The sequence below is a fragment of the Cotesia typhae genome, unplaced genomic scaffold (assembly GCF_013202065.1).
Source record: "Cotesia typhae breed Kobodo isofemale line unplaced genomic scaffold, CoteBio_Ctyphae contig_59, whole genome shotgun sequence".
NCBI classification, from domain to species: Eukaryota; Metazoa; Arthropoda; class Insecta; order Hymenoptera; family Braconidae; genus Cotesia; species Cotesia typhae.
The window spans coordinates 2408662-2429764 of NW_027423761.1; the positions used below are offsets into that span (position 1 = coordinate 2408662).

A 21103-nucleotide genomic window follows, 5' to 3' on the forward strand; every position below is an offset into this window, starting at 1 on the left:
AATCCTTTTATACCCGTTACCAATCTTTGTCTCATATACGATACCCATTACAGACTTTTTATATGCAGTCTTATCGTTATAGTCTCGCTACGGAAATTTGCTATTCTCCCGTCCTGATCAACAATGCGGAGCCTCAAGTTGTGTATTGCTCGTACGGCGACTGGTAGGTAAATGATGTTTGTTGGCACTTCCACTATCTTATATCCTGCTGGAACCCTCGGGAAAAATTCATGGATTGTGTGATTCTTCTCACCATTGATGTACGATCCAGTAGTTATATTGCACTCGACTCTCAGAGCATTGATTTTCAATATTTTGACTGGTAAATCAGATTTATGTGCTGTGTTAGGTTCAAGCACACGGTTGGTAAATCCAAGTAATGATCCAATGGAATCTTCAGGCTCAAAATTTATATATTGATCACATCTTATTTCACTTCTCAACTCATTGTTGTTTGCTTTTAAAGTGAAACTTAGTTCAGGTAATGTCTTGTTTATATAAGTTTCAATATCTTTAATTTCATAACTCCCTGTTGGTATAGTTATTTCTTGAAATCTCTAGATTGTACTTCTTTTGGATCTTTTTGATGACACATAAAATTTATTAGCACCAACATCAATATTTGGTATTGAATTAAATGTCAGGAGCTTAACGAGTCCAAGTACATAATTTTTTGTTGGTGATAGCTCAATCGGCGGAAAATAATTTGCCTCCAGTATGGAGGAGTTTCCGGATAGTGTCAAGGTGAATGACTCTGCCATGACTGACGCTTGTTGTCCCGACTCACTTCAATTTATAGTTGTCCAGCCAGGAATTTTAAGCACAAATGTCCACATATGATTGTATCAAAGTCTTGATATCTTTTATGATTGTACTTTACGCTACCTACATCGAGATATTTCATCAAGTCTTGTGGGGGTTGTAGATTACCAAAACTGTCAAAGTAAATTACTTGATTATGATTCTTCTTGTATGCAACCCAGTGAGTTCCAGATCCAAGTTTATCATCTAAATTTATTATTGCTGATTCGTTTGTCTTTGGTCCAGATTTTGGTAAATCATTTCTCACAAAAACTCCTCGAAAATTTGGAATTTTAAGCAGCTTGACATATTTTAATAAGTCGATGTTAGTCAGTGCTCGATGTGGTAGCTCTACTGGTTTTTTGACTTCTTGCAGCCAGCTCCTTCTGGGTATTGTTTCAGATAAAGTCCCATACCACTGCCGTAAGGTTTGAGGTATAATCTTCTACCTACAGCTATTTCCTCCATCTTCAAGTTGTGACGCTTCTTTTCAGCTAATTGATTTTTGGCTGCGCTGGCATCGTTCACAGCTTTTGCAACACCTGCAGCTCCACCTGTTAGAGCACCAACCGCTGATAACCCTGCAAACAGGGGAATCAAGAATGGAAGTACTCCACCAATCTTTGATGGAACTGGTAGAATACGAGGCAATCGAACGTTTTTCTTCCCACCAACTTTCTTGACAGCTTTGCGGGCACCTCCAAGAGCTGTTTTAACTGGATCTCCACCAGGCTGCATGGACTTTTTAGCTTCATCAACAATCTGTCTCAGAGCAACATCCTTCTTCTTGGTTGTCTTTCTTTTGACTGTCTTACGCTTCATTGTTTTTCTTTTAATTGTCTTACGCTTTGTAATAGGGTTTTCTTTTTTAAGACCCATACCGAAACGTCTTTTCAACTTCATGATTTTATTCACACTCCAAGCAGCAGCTTTTTCACCAATAGCAGCGTCTCTTGCTTGAAATCGTTGCCACGCTTTCTCAGCAAGGATTTTATCAGCCTCGTGACGGGCTTCTAAATTTTCACGATTTTTCGAGTAAGCTATATCGTGTTCCTTACACGCAGCGTTCTGAGGATTTATACTTGAATCACCTCGAGCTAACCTCTTAGCTAACTTTGTACCTGGACCGCAGTACTGGTACCCAGGGATATGGAGTTCAAGTGGGAGCTTATTGATTATGTTTGAACAAACCTTTACCACGTCTGCTCTCAGACATGTCACATCAAAGACTGACTAGCTTATCTATATAAGCCGTATATATACCTCTTGAGCTCAGAATACAATAAGCAGTCATGGATAGCAAACCAAGAGCTCAGTTGCCAGTTATCAATTTTGATCAAATTGTTCAAGGAACCGGTGTGAAACTCAAACGACACGGTGCTTTACTTCCCAACAGTATCCGTGCAGTGTTTTGCGGACCATCAAACTGTGGAAAGACCAACGCTCTACTATCCCTTATTGTACATCCAAACGGTTTGAGGTTTGAGAATATATATCTTTACTCAAAGTCTCTTAACCAACCAAAGTATCAGTTCCTGGCGACGCTGCTTAAACAGATTGGTGGTATTGGATTCTTCACATTCAGTGAACATGAAGCTGTAATCAAGCCTGAAGATGCTAAACCTAACTCCCTGATGATATTTGATGATGTTGCTTATGAAAAACAAGATCACATCAAGGCTTTCTTCTGCATGGGTCGACACAAGGATGTAGACAGCTTCTATCTCTGTCAAACTTATACACGAATACCGAAGCATCTGATTAGAGATAACGCAAACTTTCTCGTGCTATTCCGTCAAGATGAAATGAATCTGAAGCATATTTATAATGATCATGTCAATACAGACATGTCGTACAACTCATTCAGAGATTTATGCTCGGCATGTTGGAATAAATATGGGTTTGTGATAATAGATAAAGACAGTGAATTGAACAGTGGTAGGTATCGCAAAGGATTCGACTGCTTCATTAGTATAAATTGAGGTACTTTAGAGTGTGATAGTCATACATGCTGTGGACATTAACCTGTCAACATGAAGCCTGAAGAAATATCAAAGCAGAAAGATATTCTGCATCAGATATCTCAAGCCAGCAATGCCATCCGACGGAAGCAGAAGATGTTGAAGTTGGGTAAAGATACAGCTGAGAAAGCTATGGAGGAAACGTTCAAGCCTATTGTGACACCACTCCAGAGTATAGTTGAATCTTCAAAGTTGAAAGGGGAAAATATTAAAAAAGAAGAAAAACCACAAGTTGAAAAACAAGAAGTTGAAAAATCTTTATATGATGATCCAGAAGTATACAACAGTTTAATAACAGATGATGAAAGTTCATTTGATAATACAGCACTTGCTATTACTCAGCCACCACCATCAACAAGTACTCCAGCTCGTAGAAATCCTCTTCTCACTAATTATCTACAACGTTTAAGTAAAAAACATAAAGAAAATGATATGAGATATGGTGTACGCAGAAAACGTGGTGAAATGCATATGGGTGATTCACCTATTTCATTTGCAAATGATACAATAACTGTCAAAGAAAAAAATTATCCAATAACTCCTGGGTTGTTGGAATTATTATTTAGAAAATCACTAGAGGATGCACTCATCACCCCAGATGATAAGAAAAAGTACTTGGACATAATTCAACATACCAACGCTCATAGGAAAAATTATGATCCAAATCGTACTATTTATGAAGATACAACAATCAAGTTCAATAAATACATTGCTGATTTTATCACCAAGTTTGGTAAAAGGTTACCAAAATATATGATTGCAAGAAAACAGAGATTACCAATGGACTATGTTTACTGGGATGATCCAAATGAACTAGTTGATCGTTTGCGACTACTTATGGCATCTCAAGCTGCTGGAAATCCAAGTCACACGAATGAAATCATGTCAATTATTGAAGAGCTTAGGGAGGCTGGAATTATATATTAAAAGCTTCTGGAAAATTAAATCATTCACACGCTGACAGTCAAAGTGTTCACAACCATGAGCATCGATATATTTGGACGTCCACTGGACAATAATTTAGGTCAACGAGGACCAGCAGGTAGAGGTTTCAATGTAACTTCTGATGGAAACTATAACATTGAGAATAAAAGGTTGTGCAATCTCGGTAATCCTTCAAATGAACATGATGCGGCGACAGTGCAGTTTGTACTGAGACAGATGTCTGAACTGAATAAAAGTATAGACAGTGAACAGAAAGAGATTATTTCACATTTACACTCTGAAATAGTAATACTGAAAGCTGCTGTGGGAAATTTGCAGACGACTATTGAGGAAGTTAAAGCAGTACTTTCCTCTCACCAAAATAATATCAAATATCTCACTGAGAAACTCAATGAACGACAACAAGACAGTGATAGCTGAAGAGCTTCACAAACCAGCTCGCAGGAACTATAAACGTCGTCATGTTGACATCCGAGGTCTCGATGAGACTTGGCAAGCTGACTTGGTTGAGATGATTCCATATGCGACAGTCAATAAAGGACACAAGTATCTGCTTACAATCATAGACATATTTTCTAAATATGCCTGGGCAGTTCCAATTATATAAAAAGGTGGTGTAGATGTCACTAGTGCTATGAAGTCTGTACTCCAGCAAGGTCGTGTACCTAAGAATCTCCATGTTGATCAGGGTAAAGAGTTTTACAACAAAGAATTTAAAGATCTGATGAAGCAGCACAAGATAAATCTGTATTCAACATTCAGCAATCTCAAAGCATCCATATGTGAACGTTTCAATAGAACACTCAAGACTAAAATGTGGCGAGAATTTACAGCTCGTGGCAGCTACAAGTGGACTGATATACTTGATGACTTGGTGAATACTTACAACAACACCAAACACAGTACCATCAAAATGAAACCTGTCGATGTTACCGCTGCTCAGGAGAATCAACTGTTGAAAAATATATATCAACCACTGCAAGTCAAATCACAACAGAAGAAGTTTAAAGTTGGAGACAAAGTCCGAATCAGCAAGTACAAGCATGTGTTTGACAAGGGATACACACCAAACTGGACAACAGAAATCTTCACGATCAAGTCGGTGCAGAATACGAATCCAACAACGTACAAGCTCGTGGACTATTAGGATCAACCAATTGAAGGAGGATTTTACAATGAAGAACTCAGCAAAGTCAAATATCCAGATGTATATCTTGTTGAAAAAGTAATTAGAAAACGTGGAAATAAATATTATGTTAAATGGTTAGGTTTTGATACTAAACATAATAGTTGGATCAATAAATCTGATATGTAAAACACAAATTATATTTACATTGTTTTTATTTACAAAACCTTACTACTCAAATCCTAAAAACTACATTTACATTGTTTTTTAATATTACTAATTTTTTGTCTTTTATTATTATTATTTTCATCGTTATCTTCTACAAGTTTTTGTTTCTTCAAATCTAAGGAGCCTTTATAAACCCTTTATAACCCCAAGGCACAGTATCCGCGCTTGCCTCAATGAGTTGACGTTTATCATCAGTCCAACTGAGAGCAAGTTTTTCCAGTTTAAATGTATGTACTTGATGTTTTTTCTTTTGATCATGTACTGCTCTTTCTTCAGCAGCACATATTCAAAAAGTCATCTTTTGAAGTCATCAAACGTGATGGTCTTCAAGGTTGATCCTCCGATACCCTTTGCCGGTTTCTTGATTCTATCCTTTTCCTTCTCAGGATCATGGATTTCGAAGGCGTACAGCTTGGCTCTGAGACCCACGAACTCGGACATGATTTTTCCATTGTTCTCATCCTTCATGAGCCCCAGAACCTTTTTATTGACAAGAGGTATGTTGAAGACATTTTCAGGTGGGTAATCGGAGGTATCAAACCTTGAAATATCACATTTGATGTCTTCATAGATGTTGGGTACATCAAATTGGTAAATTAGACTGTATGTATCGGTGTACAATAATTTTGAGGTTTTTACATAATTTTTAAGCATATAATTATAGTGAAAGTCATAGATATAAATTTTAGATAGATCTAATATACTAAACCCTACGTAGATTGGCAGTAATGAAACTGGGATATCGACATTACAGGAATCTGTTTTACAGACAGGTGGTTCGTGTCAATGCTAATGGATCTACCTTGTCGACAGATGGTTCGTATCCATGCTAAGTGCCATTTGTCGATATGGGTGACCTGTTTTACCGACAGTTTGAGGATATGGTCGAGGTTTTGAAGGTGGCGCTGGTGGTGAATTCCGCCGCCATCTTACTGTCCGCCATTTCCCCGCGATTTTTAAAATTTATCCGCCATTTTGAATTGTGAATCCGTCATTTGAATCCGCCATTTTGAATCCGTCATCTGCTGGCTGCTATCAGCCATTTGAATCCGCCATCTGGTGGCTGCTATCCGCCATTTTGAATTGTGAATTCACCATTTTGTTAAAAAATGCACCTGTGATCTAACCATCAACTATAGTTGCTTAGATCACAGGTGCATTTTATTGTTCATAATCTGAAAAGGTTTATATATTCAAACTGCATGTATGACGAGTACATGCGAGAAGATACACCATCTGGTGAGGTTATTGTCAACCTTAGGTTTAAGCCTGTTCAAGGTCATACGCAGTTTTCTTTGTTCTCCTGCGTAGTAGATGACGTCATCAGATAGGTTTGAACCTGTTCAAGGTCGCGTAACTGCGTAGTTTTCTTTGTTCTATTTCTAACTGTGTAGTAGATGACGTCATCAGACAGGTTTAGACTTGTTTTGTGAAAGGGGTGGGGGAAATTTCCACGAACCAGATGACTCATTCTGTTTAAACTATCGTGTAAATTCAGTGTGTGTATAAACTATTGTGAACATAACCTATAAACAGTGTATATAACCTACAAACAGTGTATATATCCTATAAAAGTGTAAATAACCTATAAACAGTGTATATAACCTATAAACAGTGTGCATAACCTTCAATATTGTGTAAACAGACAGTAGTGAAGTGTGGGTCTTCCCAAGATGGCTCAACCTAACCTCATTGAGGCTCTCAAAAACTTGGTGGACACTATTGCTGTCTCATATGCTGATCTGTTAGGAGAACAGCTCACTGATAATCATCGTCAAAGGTGTTTAAGGGTGTGCAATGAAACTATCCAGTACTTCAACACTATATTACTCGATCCTGGAACATCAATTCAAGTGAGACGAAGTGTTCAAGCACACATCAACCAACTCAACTGGTTTGCCGATCAGTTCTCCAGACTCGGTAACCTAGTTGTTGGTGGAGATCTTAACCAAGGAGTCAAATGGCGGGACTTGGAAAACGCTTTCGCTGGTAACATCCAGACTGGATGTATTATCAACCAACATCACAAAGATCCAGCATCATTTCTCCAGGCCTCACGGGACATCGTCATCAACAAGGTGCAGAGTGTCTTGAGAGATCTGGCAGGGTTGAAAGTGAATGTTGAACTCTTTTGCACATTCCGGAAACATCAACAAGACATAGAAGAACGAAAATCTTTTGTCACCAATAGTCGCGAGATTCTCCCTGCCACATCTCTTCAGGATTGGTTTAGTCAACATGTCTACGACAAATTACTACAAAGAATCGAAGATTTTGAACATGAGGGTTCTGGATGGAGTCTGCTTGGACCGAACAGCTTGATGGTGACTATGTCAAGATTCGCACCAACCCAAGTTGGAAACTCCACCTTCGTTAGATTGCCAAAGGATATTTTCAAGAAGAATGCGGTTACAAACATCCAAAATAAGGATGAGTTCTGCTTCCTGTGGTGCGTCAATGCTGCGTTACATCCACCTGTTCTCAATCCAGAACTACCTGAAGAATATCAACACTTTAGCATCAGATTGAACTATGAAGGTATAGAATTTCCAATTAAACTTAATGACATTCCGAAATTTGAAAAAATGAATAATCTTAGCATTAACGTATACAGTATAGAGTCGGAATTTACGAGTAAAAAGTCTGAGAAAAGTGTTATTATTCCATTATATTTAAGTAACTCTGAATCACAAATACCTGCAATTCATTTATTGATGATTAAAAAAAGTGTAAATTATACAGATAATTTAGATCATATTGAGTCAGTCTATCACTTTGCATGGATACATAATCTTTCCGGATTAATTACTAAACAAATAACTAAAGGTAAACATAAATTGTACTTTTGCGATCGTTGCTTGAATCATTTTAAGCATCAAAAAAGTTATAAAGAACATATATCTGATTGTTTCAAATCTAACAAAGTCCGCATGGACTTTCCGAACTAAAAAAACCGAGTTTTGAAATTCAAAGATTTCAAATCTAAAGATCCTGTACCGTTTGTAGTCTATGCAGATCTTGAATGCATACTCGAACCCCAGGGAGATGATGTCAAAAAAGTTCACAAGCATGTTCCACACAGTATTGCTTACTATGTACATTGTAGCTATGACAATACATTGTCTAAATTTGAATTGAACCGTTCTCCAGATTGCATCAACTGGTTTGTTAAACAATTAGAATCATTAGCTATTGACTTTGAAAAAATTTTAAAGAATCCCATCAAAATGAAACCTCTTACCAAAGAACAACAAGATAGGCATAATCAGGCAACTGTTTGTCATATCTGTGAAAAACCTATAACATCTCCTAATGATGAAGTTTATGATCATTGTCACTTCACCGGGAACTATAGAAACGCTGCTCATAAATCATGTAACGTTAATTATCAGAAATCTACCATTATCCCCATTGTCTTTCATAATTTATCCGGCTATGACTCACACTTTATAATTAAATCCTTAGCTACAGTATTTGAAGGTGAAATTTCATTACTACCGATCAATAAAGAGCGTTACATTTCTTTTACAAAATCAGTTAAAAATACTTCAGTCTCTTTAAGATTTATTGATTCATTTAGATTCATGGCTTCCAGTTTAGAGAAATTAGCTTCATACCTTGATGATAGTGACAAGAAAATTACACAATTACACTACCCAGACCCTGATAAATTCAAATTAGCAACACGTAAGGGTGTATTCCCATATGAGTACATTGATAATATTGATAGACTTGATGAAAAACAGCTGCCTGATCAGGATTCATTTTTTCAAAATTAACCAACTCTACCATTTCTGATTATGATTATGCATTTGCTCAAGTAGTTTGGAATGAGTTTGATATTAGTACTCTCGGTGAATACTCAGATTTATATTTGAAAACAGATGTACTTCTTTTAGCTGACGTGTTTGAAAATTTTAGATTGAGTTGTTTCAAAACATACAATCTTGATGCCATACATTTTTATACAGCACCAGGTCTTTCAAACTCTGCAATGTTGAAGCATACTGAAGTAGAACTTGAACTGTTAACTGATCCTGAGATACTTCTTTTCATTGAAAAGGGTGTTCGTGGTGGGGTATCGATGTGTGCTAATAGACATGCTGAAGCTAACAACCGGTATATGGGCAAAGATTTTGATTCAAACAACCCCGAAACATACCTGATGTACTACGATGTAAATAATTTGTATGGCGCAGCGATGAGTATGTCTTTACCCCAGGGTAAATTTGAATGGGTTGAAAATGTAGATAATGTAGATCAGTTTTTCAATGATGATGAAAGTGTAGGCTACATCCTTGAAGTAGACCTACACTATCCTGAGAAATTACATGATCTACACAAAGATTTGCCTCTCTGCCCTGAACATTTTATACCACCTGGCAGCAAACAACAAAAATTAACAACAACTCTGTATGATAAGACTAATTATGTAATACATTATAAGAATTTGAAACAATGTTTAGATTGAGGCTTAGAACTTAAGAAAATACACAGAGTCTTGAAATTTGAACAATCAGACTGGCTCAAATCATACATTGATAAAAATACTGATTGTCGAAAAATAGCGAAAAATGATTTTGAGAAAAATTTTTACAAGTTGATGAACAACGCGGTTTTCGGAAAGACAATGGAGAATGTTCGTAAATACAAAGAAGTTTGGTTAAGAACAAAGTGGGCGGGGCGTTATCAGGTATCAGACCTGATTTGTAAGCCAACCTTCCACAGCGTAACTGTATTTGATGAGGATATAGTCATAATTGAAATGAAAAAAGCTAGAGTTGTTTTTAACAAGCCAATCTATGTAGGCTTTAGTATCTTAGACTTATCCAAGAATTTTATCTACGATTTCCATTATAATTATGTAATGAAAAATTATGAAACGACATCTAAATTATTGTATACCGATACCGATAGTCTTATTTACCAATTTAATGTACCGAACGTATACGAAGACATCAAACGTGATATCTCAAGGTTTGATACCTCTGACTACCCACCCCAAAATGTCTTCAACATGCCGTTAGCAAACAAAAAGGTCCTGGGGCTTATGAAGGATGAGAACAATGGAAAAATCATGTCCGAGTTTGTGGGTCTCAGAGCCAAGCTCTACGCCTTCGAGATTCACAATCCTGAGAAGGAAAGAGATAGGATCAAGAAACGGGCAAAGGGTATCGGAGGATCAACCTTGAAGACAATCACGTTTGATGACTTCAAACGAAGTCTGTTTGAAAACGTATTATTAAGAAAAGAGCAGTACATGATAAAAAGTAAAAATCATCAAGTACACACAATAAAGCAGGAGAAACTTGCTCTCAGTTGGGGTGATGATAAACGTCAACTTATTGAGGCTAGCACTGATACCCTACCATGGGGTTACAAGGGGCCACGAGTTTTTAAGAAAAGAAAGATTGTGCAAGATAATAATAATGATAATAAGAAGCAAAAATTACTGTAAAATTAGTAATATTAAAAAACAATGTAAATATAGTTTTAAGGTTTGTAAATAAAAACAATATATAATTTGTGTTTTACATAACAGATTTATTTATCCAACTATTATGCTTAGTATCAAATCCTAGCCATTTAACATAGTATTTATTTCCACGTTTTCTAATTACTTTTTCAACAAGATATACATCTGGATATTTGACTTTGCTGAGTTCTTCAATGTAAAATCCTCCTTCAATTGGTTGATCCTGATAGTCCACGAGCTTGTACGTCGTTGGATTCGTGTTCTGCACCGACTTGATTGTGAAGATTTCTGTTGTCCAGTTTGGTGTGTATCCCTTGTCAAACACATGCTTGTACTTGCTGATTCGGACTTTGTCTCCAACTTTAAACTTCTTCTGTTGTGATTTGACTTGCAGTGGTTGATATATGTTTTCCAATAGTTGTTTCTCCTTAGCAGCGGTAACATCAACAGGTTTCATTTTGATAGTGCGATGTTTACTGTTGTTGTAAGTATTCACCAAGTCATCAAGTATATCGGTCCACTTGTAGCTGCAACGAGCTGTGAATTCTCGCCACATTTTAGTCTTGAGTGTTCTATTGAAACGTTCACATATGGATGCTTTGAGATTGCTGAATGTTGAATACAGATTTATCTTGTGCTGCTTCATCAGATCTTTAAATTCTTTGTTGTAAAACTCTTTACCCTGATCAACATGGAGATTCTTAGGTACACGACCTTGCTGGAGTACAGACTTCATAGCACTAGTGACATCTACACCACCTTTTTATATAATTGGAACTGCCCAGGCATATTTAGAAAATATGTCTATGATTGTAAGCAGATACTTGTGTCCTTTATTGACTGTCGCATATGGAATCATCTCAACCAAGTCAGCTTGCCAAGTCTCATCGAGACCTCGGATGTCAACATGACGACGTTTATAGTTCCTGCGAGCTGGTTTGTGAAGCTCTTCAGCTATCACTGTCTTTTTGTCGTTCATTGAGTTTGTCAGTGAGATATTTGATATTATTTTGGTGAGAGGAAAGTACTGCTTTAACTTCCTCAATAGATGTCTGCAAATTTCCCACAGCAGCTTTCAGTATTACTATTTCAGAGTGTAAATGTGAAATAATCTCTTTCTATTCACTGTCTATACTTTTATTCAGTTCAGACATCTGTCTCAGTATAAACTGCACTGACGCCGCATCATGTTCATTTGAAGGATTACCGAGATTGCACAACCTTTTATTCTCAATGTTATAGTTTCCATCAGAAGTTACATTGAAACCTCTACCTGCTGGTCCTCGTTGACCTAAGTTATTGTCCAGTGGACGTCCAAATATATCGATGCTCATGGTTGTGAACACTTTGACTGTCAATGTGTGAATGATGTAATTTTTCAGAAGCTTTTAATATATAACTCCAGCCTCCCTAAGCTCTTCAATAATTGACATGATTTCATTCGTGTGACTTGGATTTCCAGCAGCTTGAGATGCCATAAGTAGTCGCAAACGATCAACTAGTTCATTTGGATCATCCCAGTAAACATAGTCCATTGGTAATCTCTGTTTTCTTGCAATCATATATTTTGGTAACCCTTTACCGAACTTGGTGATAAAATCAGCAATGTATTTATTGAACTTGATTGTTGTATCTTCATAAATGGTACGATTTGGATCATAATTTTTCCTATGAGCGTTGGTATGTTGAATTATGTCCAAGTACTTTTTCTTATCATCTGGGGTGATGAGTGCATCCTCTGGTGATTTTCTAAATAATAATTCCAACAACCCAGGAGTTATTGGATAATTTTTTTCTTTGACAGTTATTGTATCATTTGCAAATGAAATAGGTGAATCACCCATATGCATTTCACCGCGTTTTCTGCGTACACCATATCTCATATCATTATCTTTATGTTATTTACTTAAACGTTGTAGATAATTAGTGAGAAGAGGATTTCTACGAGCTGGAGTACTTGTTGATGGTGGTGACTGAGTAATAGCAAGTGCTGTATTATCAAATTAACTTTCATCATCTGTTATTAAACTGTTGTATACTTCTGGATCATCATACAGAGATTTTTCAACCTCTTGTTTTTGAACCTGTGGTTTTTCTTCTTTTTTAATATTTTCCCCTTTCAACTTTGAAGATTCAACTATACTCTGGAGTGGTGTCACAATAGGCTTGAACATTTCCTCCATAGCTTTCTCAGCTGTATCTTTACCCAACTTCAACATCTTCTGCTTCCGTCGGATGGCATTGCTGGCTTGAGATATCTGATGCAGAATATCTTTCTGCTTTGATATTTCTTCAGGCTTCATGTTGACAGGTTAATGTCCACAGCATGTATGACTATCACACTCTAAAGTACCTCAATTTATACTAATGAAGCAGTCGAATCCTTTGCGATACCTACCACTGTTCAATTCACTGTCTTTATCTATTACCACAAACCCATATTTATTCCAACATGCCGAGCATAAATCTCTGAATGAGTTGTACGACATGTCTGTATTGACATGATCATTATAAATATGCTTCAGATTCATTTCATCTTGACGGAATAGCACGAGAAAGTTTGCGTTATCTCTAATCAGATGCTTCGGTATTCGTGTATAAGTTTGACAGAGATAGAAGCTGTCTACATCCTTGTGTCGACCCATGCAGAAGAAAGCCTTGATGTGATCTTGTTTTTCATAAGCAACATCATCAAATATCATCAGGGAGTTAGGTTTAGCATCTTCAGGCTTGATTACAGCTTCATGTTCACTGAATGTGAAGAATCCAATACCACCAATCTGTTTAAGCAGCGTCGCCAGGAACTGATACTTTGGTTGGTTAAGAGACTTTGAGTAAAGATATATATTCTCAAACCTCAAACCGTTTGGATGTACAATAAGGGATAGTAGAGCGTTGGTCTTTCCACAGTTTGATGGTCCGCAAAACACTGCACGGATACTGTTGGGAAGTAAAGCACCGTGTCGTTTGAGTTTCACACCGGTTCCTTGAACAATTTGATCAAAATTGATAACTGGCAACTGAGCTCTTGGTTTGCTATCCATGACTGCTTATTGTATTCTGAGCTCAAGAGGTATATATACCGGCTTATATAGATAAGCTAGTCAGTCTTTGATGTGACATGTCTGAGAGCAGACGTGGTAAAGGTTTGTTCAAACATAATCAATAAGCTCCCACTTGAACTCCATATCCCTGGGTACCAGTACTGCGGTCCAGGTACAAAGTTAGCTAAGAGGTTAGCTCGAGGTGATTCAAGTATAAATCCTCAGAACGCTGCGTGTAAGGAACACGATATAGCTTACTCGAAAAATCGTGAAAATTTAGAAGCCCGTCACGAGGCTGATAAAATCCTTGCTGAGAAAGCGTGGCAACGATTTCAAGCAAGAGACGCTGCTATTGGTGAAAAAGCTGCTGCTTGGAGTGTGAATAAAATCATGAAGTTGAAAAGACGTTTCGGTATGGGTCTTAAAAAAGAAAACCCTATTACAAAGCGTAAGACAATTAAAAGAAAAACAATGAAGCGTAAGACAGTCAAAAGAAAGACAACCAAGAAGAAGGATGTTGCTCTGAGACAGATTGTTGATGAAGCTAAAAGTCCATGCAGCCTGGTGGAGATCCAGTTAAAACAGCTCTTGGAGGTGCCCGCAAAGCTGTCAAGAAAGTTGGTGGGAAGAAAAACGTTCGATTGCCTCGTATTCTACCAGTTCCATCAAAGATTGGTGGAGTACTTCCATTCTTGATTCCCCTGTTTGCAGGGTTATCAGCGGTTGGTGCTCTAACAGGTGGAGCTGCAGGTGTTGCAAAAGCTGTGAACGATGCCAGCGCAGCCAAAAATCAATTAGCTGAAAAGAAGCGTCACAACTTGAAGATGGAGGAAATAGCTGTAGGTAGAAGATTATACCTCAAACCTTACGGCAGTGGTATGACTTTATCTGAAACAATACCCAGAAGGAGCTGGCTGCAAGAAGTCAAAAAACCAGTAGAGCTACCACATCGAGCACTGACTAACATCGACTTATTAAAATATGTCAAGCTGCTTAAAATTCCAAATTTTCGAGGAGTTTTTGTGAGAAATGATTTACCAAAATCTGGACCAAAGACAAACGAATCAGCAATAATAAATTTAGATGATAAACTTGGATCTGGAACTCACTGGGTTGCATACAAGAAGAATCATAATCAAGTAATTTACTTTGACAGTTTTGGTAATCTACAACCCCCACAAGACTTGATGAAATATCTCGATGTAGGTAGCGTAAAGTACAATCATAAAAGATATCAAGACTTTGATACAATCATATGTGGACATTTGTGCTTAAAATTCCTGGCTGGACAACTATAAATTGAAGTGAGTCGGGACAACAAGCGTCAGTCATGGCAGAGTCATTCACCTTGACACTATCCGGAAACTCCTCCATACTGGAGGCAAATTATTTTCCGCCGATTGAGCTATCACCAACAAAAAATTATGTACTTGGACTCGTTAAGCTCCTGACATTTAATTCAATACCAAATATTGATGTTGGTGCTAATAAATTTTATGTGTCATCAAAAAGATCCAAAAGAAGTACAATCTAGAGATTTCAAGAAATAACTATACCAACAGGGAGTTATGAAATTAAAGATATTGAAACTTATATAAACAAGACATTACCTGAACTAAGTTTCACTTTAAAAGCAAACAACAATGAGTTGAGAAGTGAAATAAGATGTGATCAATATATAAATTTTGAGCCTGAAGATTCCATTGGATCATTACTTGGATTTACCAACCGTGTGCTTGAACCTAACACAGCACATAAATCTGATTTACCAGTCAAAATATTGAAAATCAATGCTCTGAGAGTCGAGTGCAATATAACTACTGGATCGTACATCAATGGTGAGAAGAATCACACAATCCATGAATTTTTCCCGAGGGTTCCAGCAGGATATAAGATAGTGGAAGTGCCAACAAACCTCATTTACCTACCAGTCGCCGTACGAGCAATACACAACTTGAGGCTCCGCATTGTTGATCAGGACGGAGGAATAGCAAATTTCCGTGGCGAGACTATCACGATAAGACTGCATATAAAAAGCCTGTAATGGGTATCGTATATGAGACAAAGACTGGTAACGGGTATAAAAGGATTGCAGGATGCCCAAAGATCATCAGTCATCATCGAGCTCTGAAAGTGTTGACACGTTAAAACGCAGAGTTTCTAAAAAGTCTAGGACTAAAATTACGTGGAAAATTCACAAGATAAAAATAAATTTTTGTTGTCTAGCTTGTCTGATACCATGGCGGAAATCTTAGATATAAAAAAATCAATTATTTTCGATGAATCTATTGCACACTGTGAAGCTCATTCACACTTGCCATATGCATAATCAACATTCAACAACAGTGATGAAATCAGGATTGCTGTTCAACATCAAGATCTGTGCTTGCTCCCAAGCAAGAGTACATTACATTTTTATGGAAGAATGAGGAAAGCTGATGGTACTGCTGTAAGTGCTACTACGAAGATAGTCAACATGGCTGTTTGTCATATGTTTGAAGAGATACGTTATGAGCTCAATGGCGTAGAAATCGATAGATGTAAGAATGTTGGTATCACCAGTGTTATGAAAGGATACGCTTCTCTGAGTCCGGGACAACAAAATATTCTGGAAAATGCTGGTTGGATTGTTAATGAAGATGACAACAAGCTGACTGATAATAGCGGTTACTTTGATGTCTCAGTACCGCTGAGTTTCATTCTTGGATTTGCTGAAGATTATCAACGAATTATCGTGAATGCCAAGCATGAATTGATACTGATCAGATCAAATACTGATCAAAATGCTTATGTTGTTACCGTTGTGAATGAAAATGTTTCAATTACGATTCAAAAAATTGAGTGGATTATACCGTATATAACAATGTCTGACAAGCAAAAAATCGAGGTGTTGAATTACATAACCTCCGATCCAGCTATCCCAATCAGTTTCCGGACTTGGGAATTGTATGAGTATCCACTGCTACCAGCTACCAACAAGCATATTTGGGTAATCAAAACAACAAATCAGCTTGAGAAACCTCGTTTTGTTATCCTTGGATTCCAAACAGCAAGAAAAAATCAATCGAATCAAAACGCAAGCGAGTTTGATCACTGCAGCATAAGAGACATTAAGCTGTTCTTGAACTCTCAGAGTTGTCCATATGGAAATTTGAACCTCATCATTGTGCATAATCAGTATGCCTTGATGTATGATATGTACACAAATTTTCAAAGTGCTCACTATGGAAAAGAAGCTGAACCGCTATTGGCTAAAAAAAATTTTCTGAATAAAGCACCTCTGTATATAATTGACTGTGCCAAGCAGAACGAGTCAATCAAGTCTGGACCTGTGGATATACGCCTAGAATTTGAATCATCAGCACAGTTTCCAAATCAAACTGCGGCTTACTGCTTGATAATTCACGATCGAATAATTGAGTACAATCCCATCAGCAGCACTGTGAGAAAACTTACTTAATGGTGCAGTGTGATCCCAAACCCACCATACATTACATGTATGTATGGGACTTTGCATCCAGACAAGCGAGGAAAGAACCATGGGAACAAGCAGCAAGAGACGGAGAACGATTTCACCGACGAATACAACAAATAAATAAAATTATTGATCCTGTACTAATCAATAAACTTAATGTAATTAAAAATAGTAAATAAACATGATGTAATTAAAAATAGTAAATAAAGAAAAACTTTTTTACAATTTTGGGTTTTTAATTATAAACCTTACTATAATAAATACGAAATATATTAGTAACATTACATAGATTTAAACTTTTTCATTAATTGCACAGTTCGTATAGATGGTATGTAAATGAATTTAAATTTATTGTATGATGTACCGATGTAATACAAATAAATCTTTTCACCACTATTGATAATATTCTTCAACTTTGCAAGTAGATGCGGCTTATTCAAAACTTCTGGTTGCATGCAGCAGGGCGAAACGTTGAACAAGTGTTGTCCAAGCATATTTCAACGTTGAATCCAAATTGTGTTCTAACTATTCTGATGTTTGTGATCTCATAATTATGCCCAGTTTCCAATTCTTGCCTTCGCCTGAATGGTAGACGGCACCCGTACATCCTGGTGATGATAGCAGATTCCAGCAGCAGATTCCAGCAGCGGGTAGCAGATTCCAGGACCAGATAGCAGATTTCAACAGCAGATTTCAGCAGCAGGTAGCAGCTTCCAGGGTAGCAGAGTCACTACAGTATTTTACTATCGTACTTCACAATATTTCACTGTAAACTCGTACTTCACACTGTAAACTTTGTAACGGGTATTTTTCCGGTTTTTATCTAAAAATAGACTTTATTACTGTTGTGTTAGAGTCAAGGCTTACCTCTATATCTATATCCCCTAGCTCGAATGAAATCTCGCCGGAGTCCAGGATCTTTTCAGGGATAGCTTATATTACTTATAAATGAAATTTGAGCCTGATTATAAGTAGTACTCTATTTATTTAAGACAACAAACAACAAATATCAAAACTTAAGTTATACAATTTTACAAACTTTATGTCAAACTTTACTATATCGTACATAACCCGTACACACCGTTTGTTTTTCTGTTTGTCGGTGCCACCTGGTGGCCAAACTCTGTCTACTACCTTTACGCAGTAGTATTCCTCTTTTACCGACAGTTGCGTACGGTCCTACCTGCCCTTAATCCCGTCTGGGTGCTTGGAAAGCAACCCTTCCCGGCCCTACTTGCCCCTAGTCCAGTCTGGCTGCTTGGAAAGCAACCCCTCCCGGCCCTACTTGCCCCTAGTCCAGTCTGGGTGCTTGAAAAGCAACCCTTCCCGGCCCTACTTGCCCCTAGTCCAGTCTGGGTGCTTGGAAAGCAACCCTTCCCGGCCCTACTTGCCCCTAGTCCAGTCTGGGTGCTTGGAAAGCAACCCTTCCCGGCCCAACTTGGTGGCCAAATTTCCCCCAATGGACAATTCAGCACTTACCTGGTTCCTGGTCGGAGACAAGGTAGGAGTTCCTAAGTTCCTTCCTAGTGAATGGTCTTCTGCAAACGAACGAGCGGCGAAATTCTTCGCCATCTCCTGCCGCGGTGGCGTACTCAACCATTCGCGCGCATTTTCAAATAAATCTCAGTCAAGTATTTAAAACTAAATGAACTTTTCCATTAAACAAAGAAATGTAAATGAACAATTATATATAAAAAAAAACATCTTTAGTATATTAAATACACTCCGGTATTGATAAAGACAAGAACGATAATAATAGTAATAATAACGATAATAACAATAGTAATAATAATGATAATACATCCAAAAAAAATAAATTCTGCTGCTCTGCCGTCTCGCTCGCACTCACTTTTTACCATCACACCCCTCTTTCCTGGGAAAGAAAAGTGGTGAACTTTGTTTGCCACTTTTCTTCTCATGTATGTTTCTCCAACAACTGCTGGACCGTCTTCCCCAACGTCTTGATCCATGGGGTAGGTGTCTTGGTAGTACGGGTAACGCGGTAGATTTTCATATCCCGGTCGTATGCGGTGAACTGTCGGCGCTTCGTTACATGTTCTTCCCGAACCTCTTCTAGCCGGGTGAGGGTGGCTAGAATCTTCTCCAGGGGTATCTGGACCTTGGCAGGTGCCGAAAAGAGTTCTCCGGCTTGCCGTTTGAATTCGGTCGGGTACTCTTCTACTAACGGCGCGTCGTCGTAGGTTAACCACGCTGCGTCGTCGTTAATTGGTACATCCTTCAGTTGGAGACTGTCCTTGGAGATTTCTTCAGGTGTGACTTTCAGCTGGGGACCGCTCTTTGTGAGTGGGCCCGAGTTGGAGGTCCGTTTCGGACTGATTTTTGGCTGGGGGCCGCTCTTTGGGAGTGGGCCCGGGTTGATGATCGTTTCGGCTCCTCTCCATCTTCCAATCCTTCTTTTCGTTTTGACGAAACTTGCGGCTGCTTCAGTGGGGACGGATGGCTCGTCGGTGAGCGTGTGGGACGCTTCGGCGTCGCTAGGTCTTCTGGTGACGGTTGGTTTTGGGCTATTGTGGGCCTTAGCTACCAAACGGGGACCACCGGTGGTAGGTGGGCCCGGTCTGGTGGCTTTTCTTATCCCCACGATCATCTCGGCGCTGGCTGGGCGAATCAGGGGCCGTTTAAGAGATTTCGAGAGCCCTGGCTTCGTCCGATCGTACGGCCGTCTGGGCCAGTGAATCCGGGTCCTTACTGGCCGATTTTCTCTTATCCGGATGTTGGGTTTCTTCTGCGTGGTGGGTGTGCTGGTAGTGGTCGTGGTGCTCGTCGACGGTGTGAGGAGCAGTTGTAGTGGTCGTTCTAACATCTCCTCCATCAGCCATATCTCCTCTTCCATGGTTAGTTCGGGTTTCATTGTATTATTTGCTAAAACAGGCCAAATCACACACACATACAGTATCGCAACATTTCCCGTATAACATTGATTTTGCCTCGTTTTTACTATATATATTTTTCTTTTCTTTTAGATAGCAGACAGAGTTTGGGAAAAAAACATATGGTGGCGGGTTACTGCCCAGATTCAAGTTCTTTGTATAAAAAAAATTCTATAGCCCGGTTTATTTCGACGCTTTTTCAAAAAAAATGTCAGGTTCAATTTTCGGGTTATTTTTAACGTAAATTTCCGGTTTTTCTCCGTTTCCGTGCCCCCTGCCCGAGACCCTACTCTTAGTTAATAAAGACCACTCAGAATATTCCTTCTTAGACATCAAGAAAGGATTATTTGGTCATCATCGTGGCTTTCTTTTGGCCTGGGCCCGGGTTAGGTAGCGCGGTTCGGGAGGTTCGTTAGGTTCCAGATTTTCAGTATCTAGGTTTTTGGATATTAGGTTTCCAGGGTCAAGGTTTTCGTGATAAGGTTTCAGGTCTTTCAGGTGCGCGATAAACGTTTTCCCTCCCTTGGAGACTTCATAAACCGGGGGCCCTGTGATTTTAGTGATTGTATACCCTGTGCTAAACTTCTCCGCTAATTTTGCTGCAAAATTGTCGACCGCGGACGATAGATGGTGTTCTCGCTTACATACAAGATCCCCAATGGCCGGTTGCCAAGCACCTCGCTTTTTATCGTAGTGTTTGGCTTGCTGGCCATATGCTTTGGCTAGATTTACGTTTACGAGTTCGATAGTCTCGTTCAAGGTTTGTACTGCACGTGGTACGTCGTAGGGTTCGCGGTTTTCTGGTTCTCGCTGTGATTTTACGGATACAGGTGGTTGGATTTCGCGACCGTAGTTCAAGTATGCTGGAGAGAACTCGGTGGAGTCATGCTTCGCGGTATTATAAGCAAACATTAATTCGGGTATGAGTTTGTCCCAGTGTCTCTGATTAGCATCCACGAATTGGGCAATCATTGTCCCGATGACGTGATTTGTTCGTTCGACCGGGTTACATTGTGGAGAGTATGCGGGGGTTCGTACATGTTTAATATGGAAGTCTTCCAGCAGCGACGTGAATTCTTTACTAATGAATGGGGTT

At 38.6% G+C, this 21103-nt stretch overlaps 1 protein-coding gene across 1 annotated transcript; it reads right to left on the minus strand.

Annotated features, from left to right (window-relative positions):
* Positions 1-17245: 17245 nt before the first annotated feature.
* LOC141532240 (uncharacterized) lies at positions 17246-20560 on the minus strand. Its single transcript, XM_074250484.1, has 2 exons — positions 17984-20560; positions 17246-17909 (listed from the first exon to the last, which is right to left on the minus strand). The coding sequence occupies exon 1, from the start codon at positions 19986-19988 to the stop codon at positions 19032-19034; it is 957 nt and encodes a 318-aa protein (XP_074106585.1). The 5' UTR covers positions 19989-20560; the 3' UTR covers positions 17246-17909; positions 17984-19031.
* Between the last annotated feature and the right edge of the window lie 543 nt (positions 20561-21103).

Coding starts and splice junctions, on each gene's coding strand:
- LOC141532240 (XM_074250484.1), bottom strand. CDS start 19,988: ATGAAACCCGAACTAACCATGGAAGAGGAGATATGGCTGATGGAGGAG.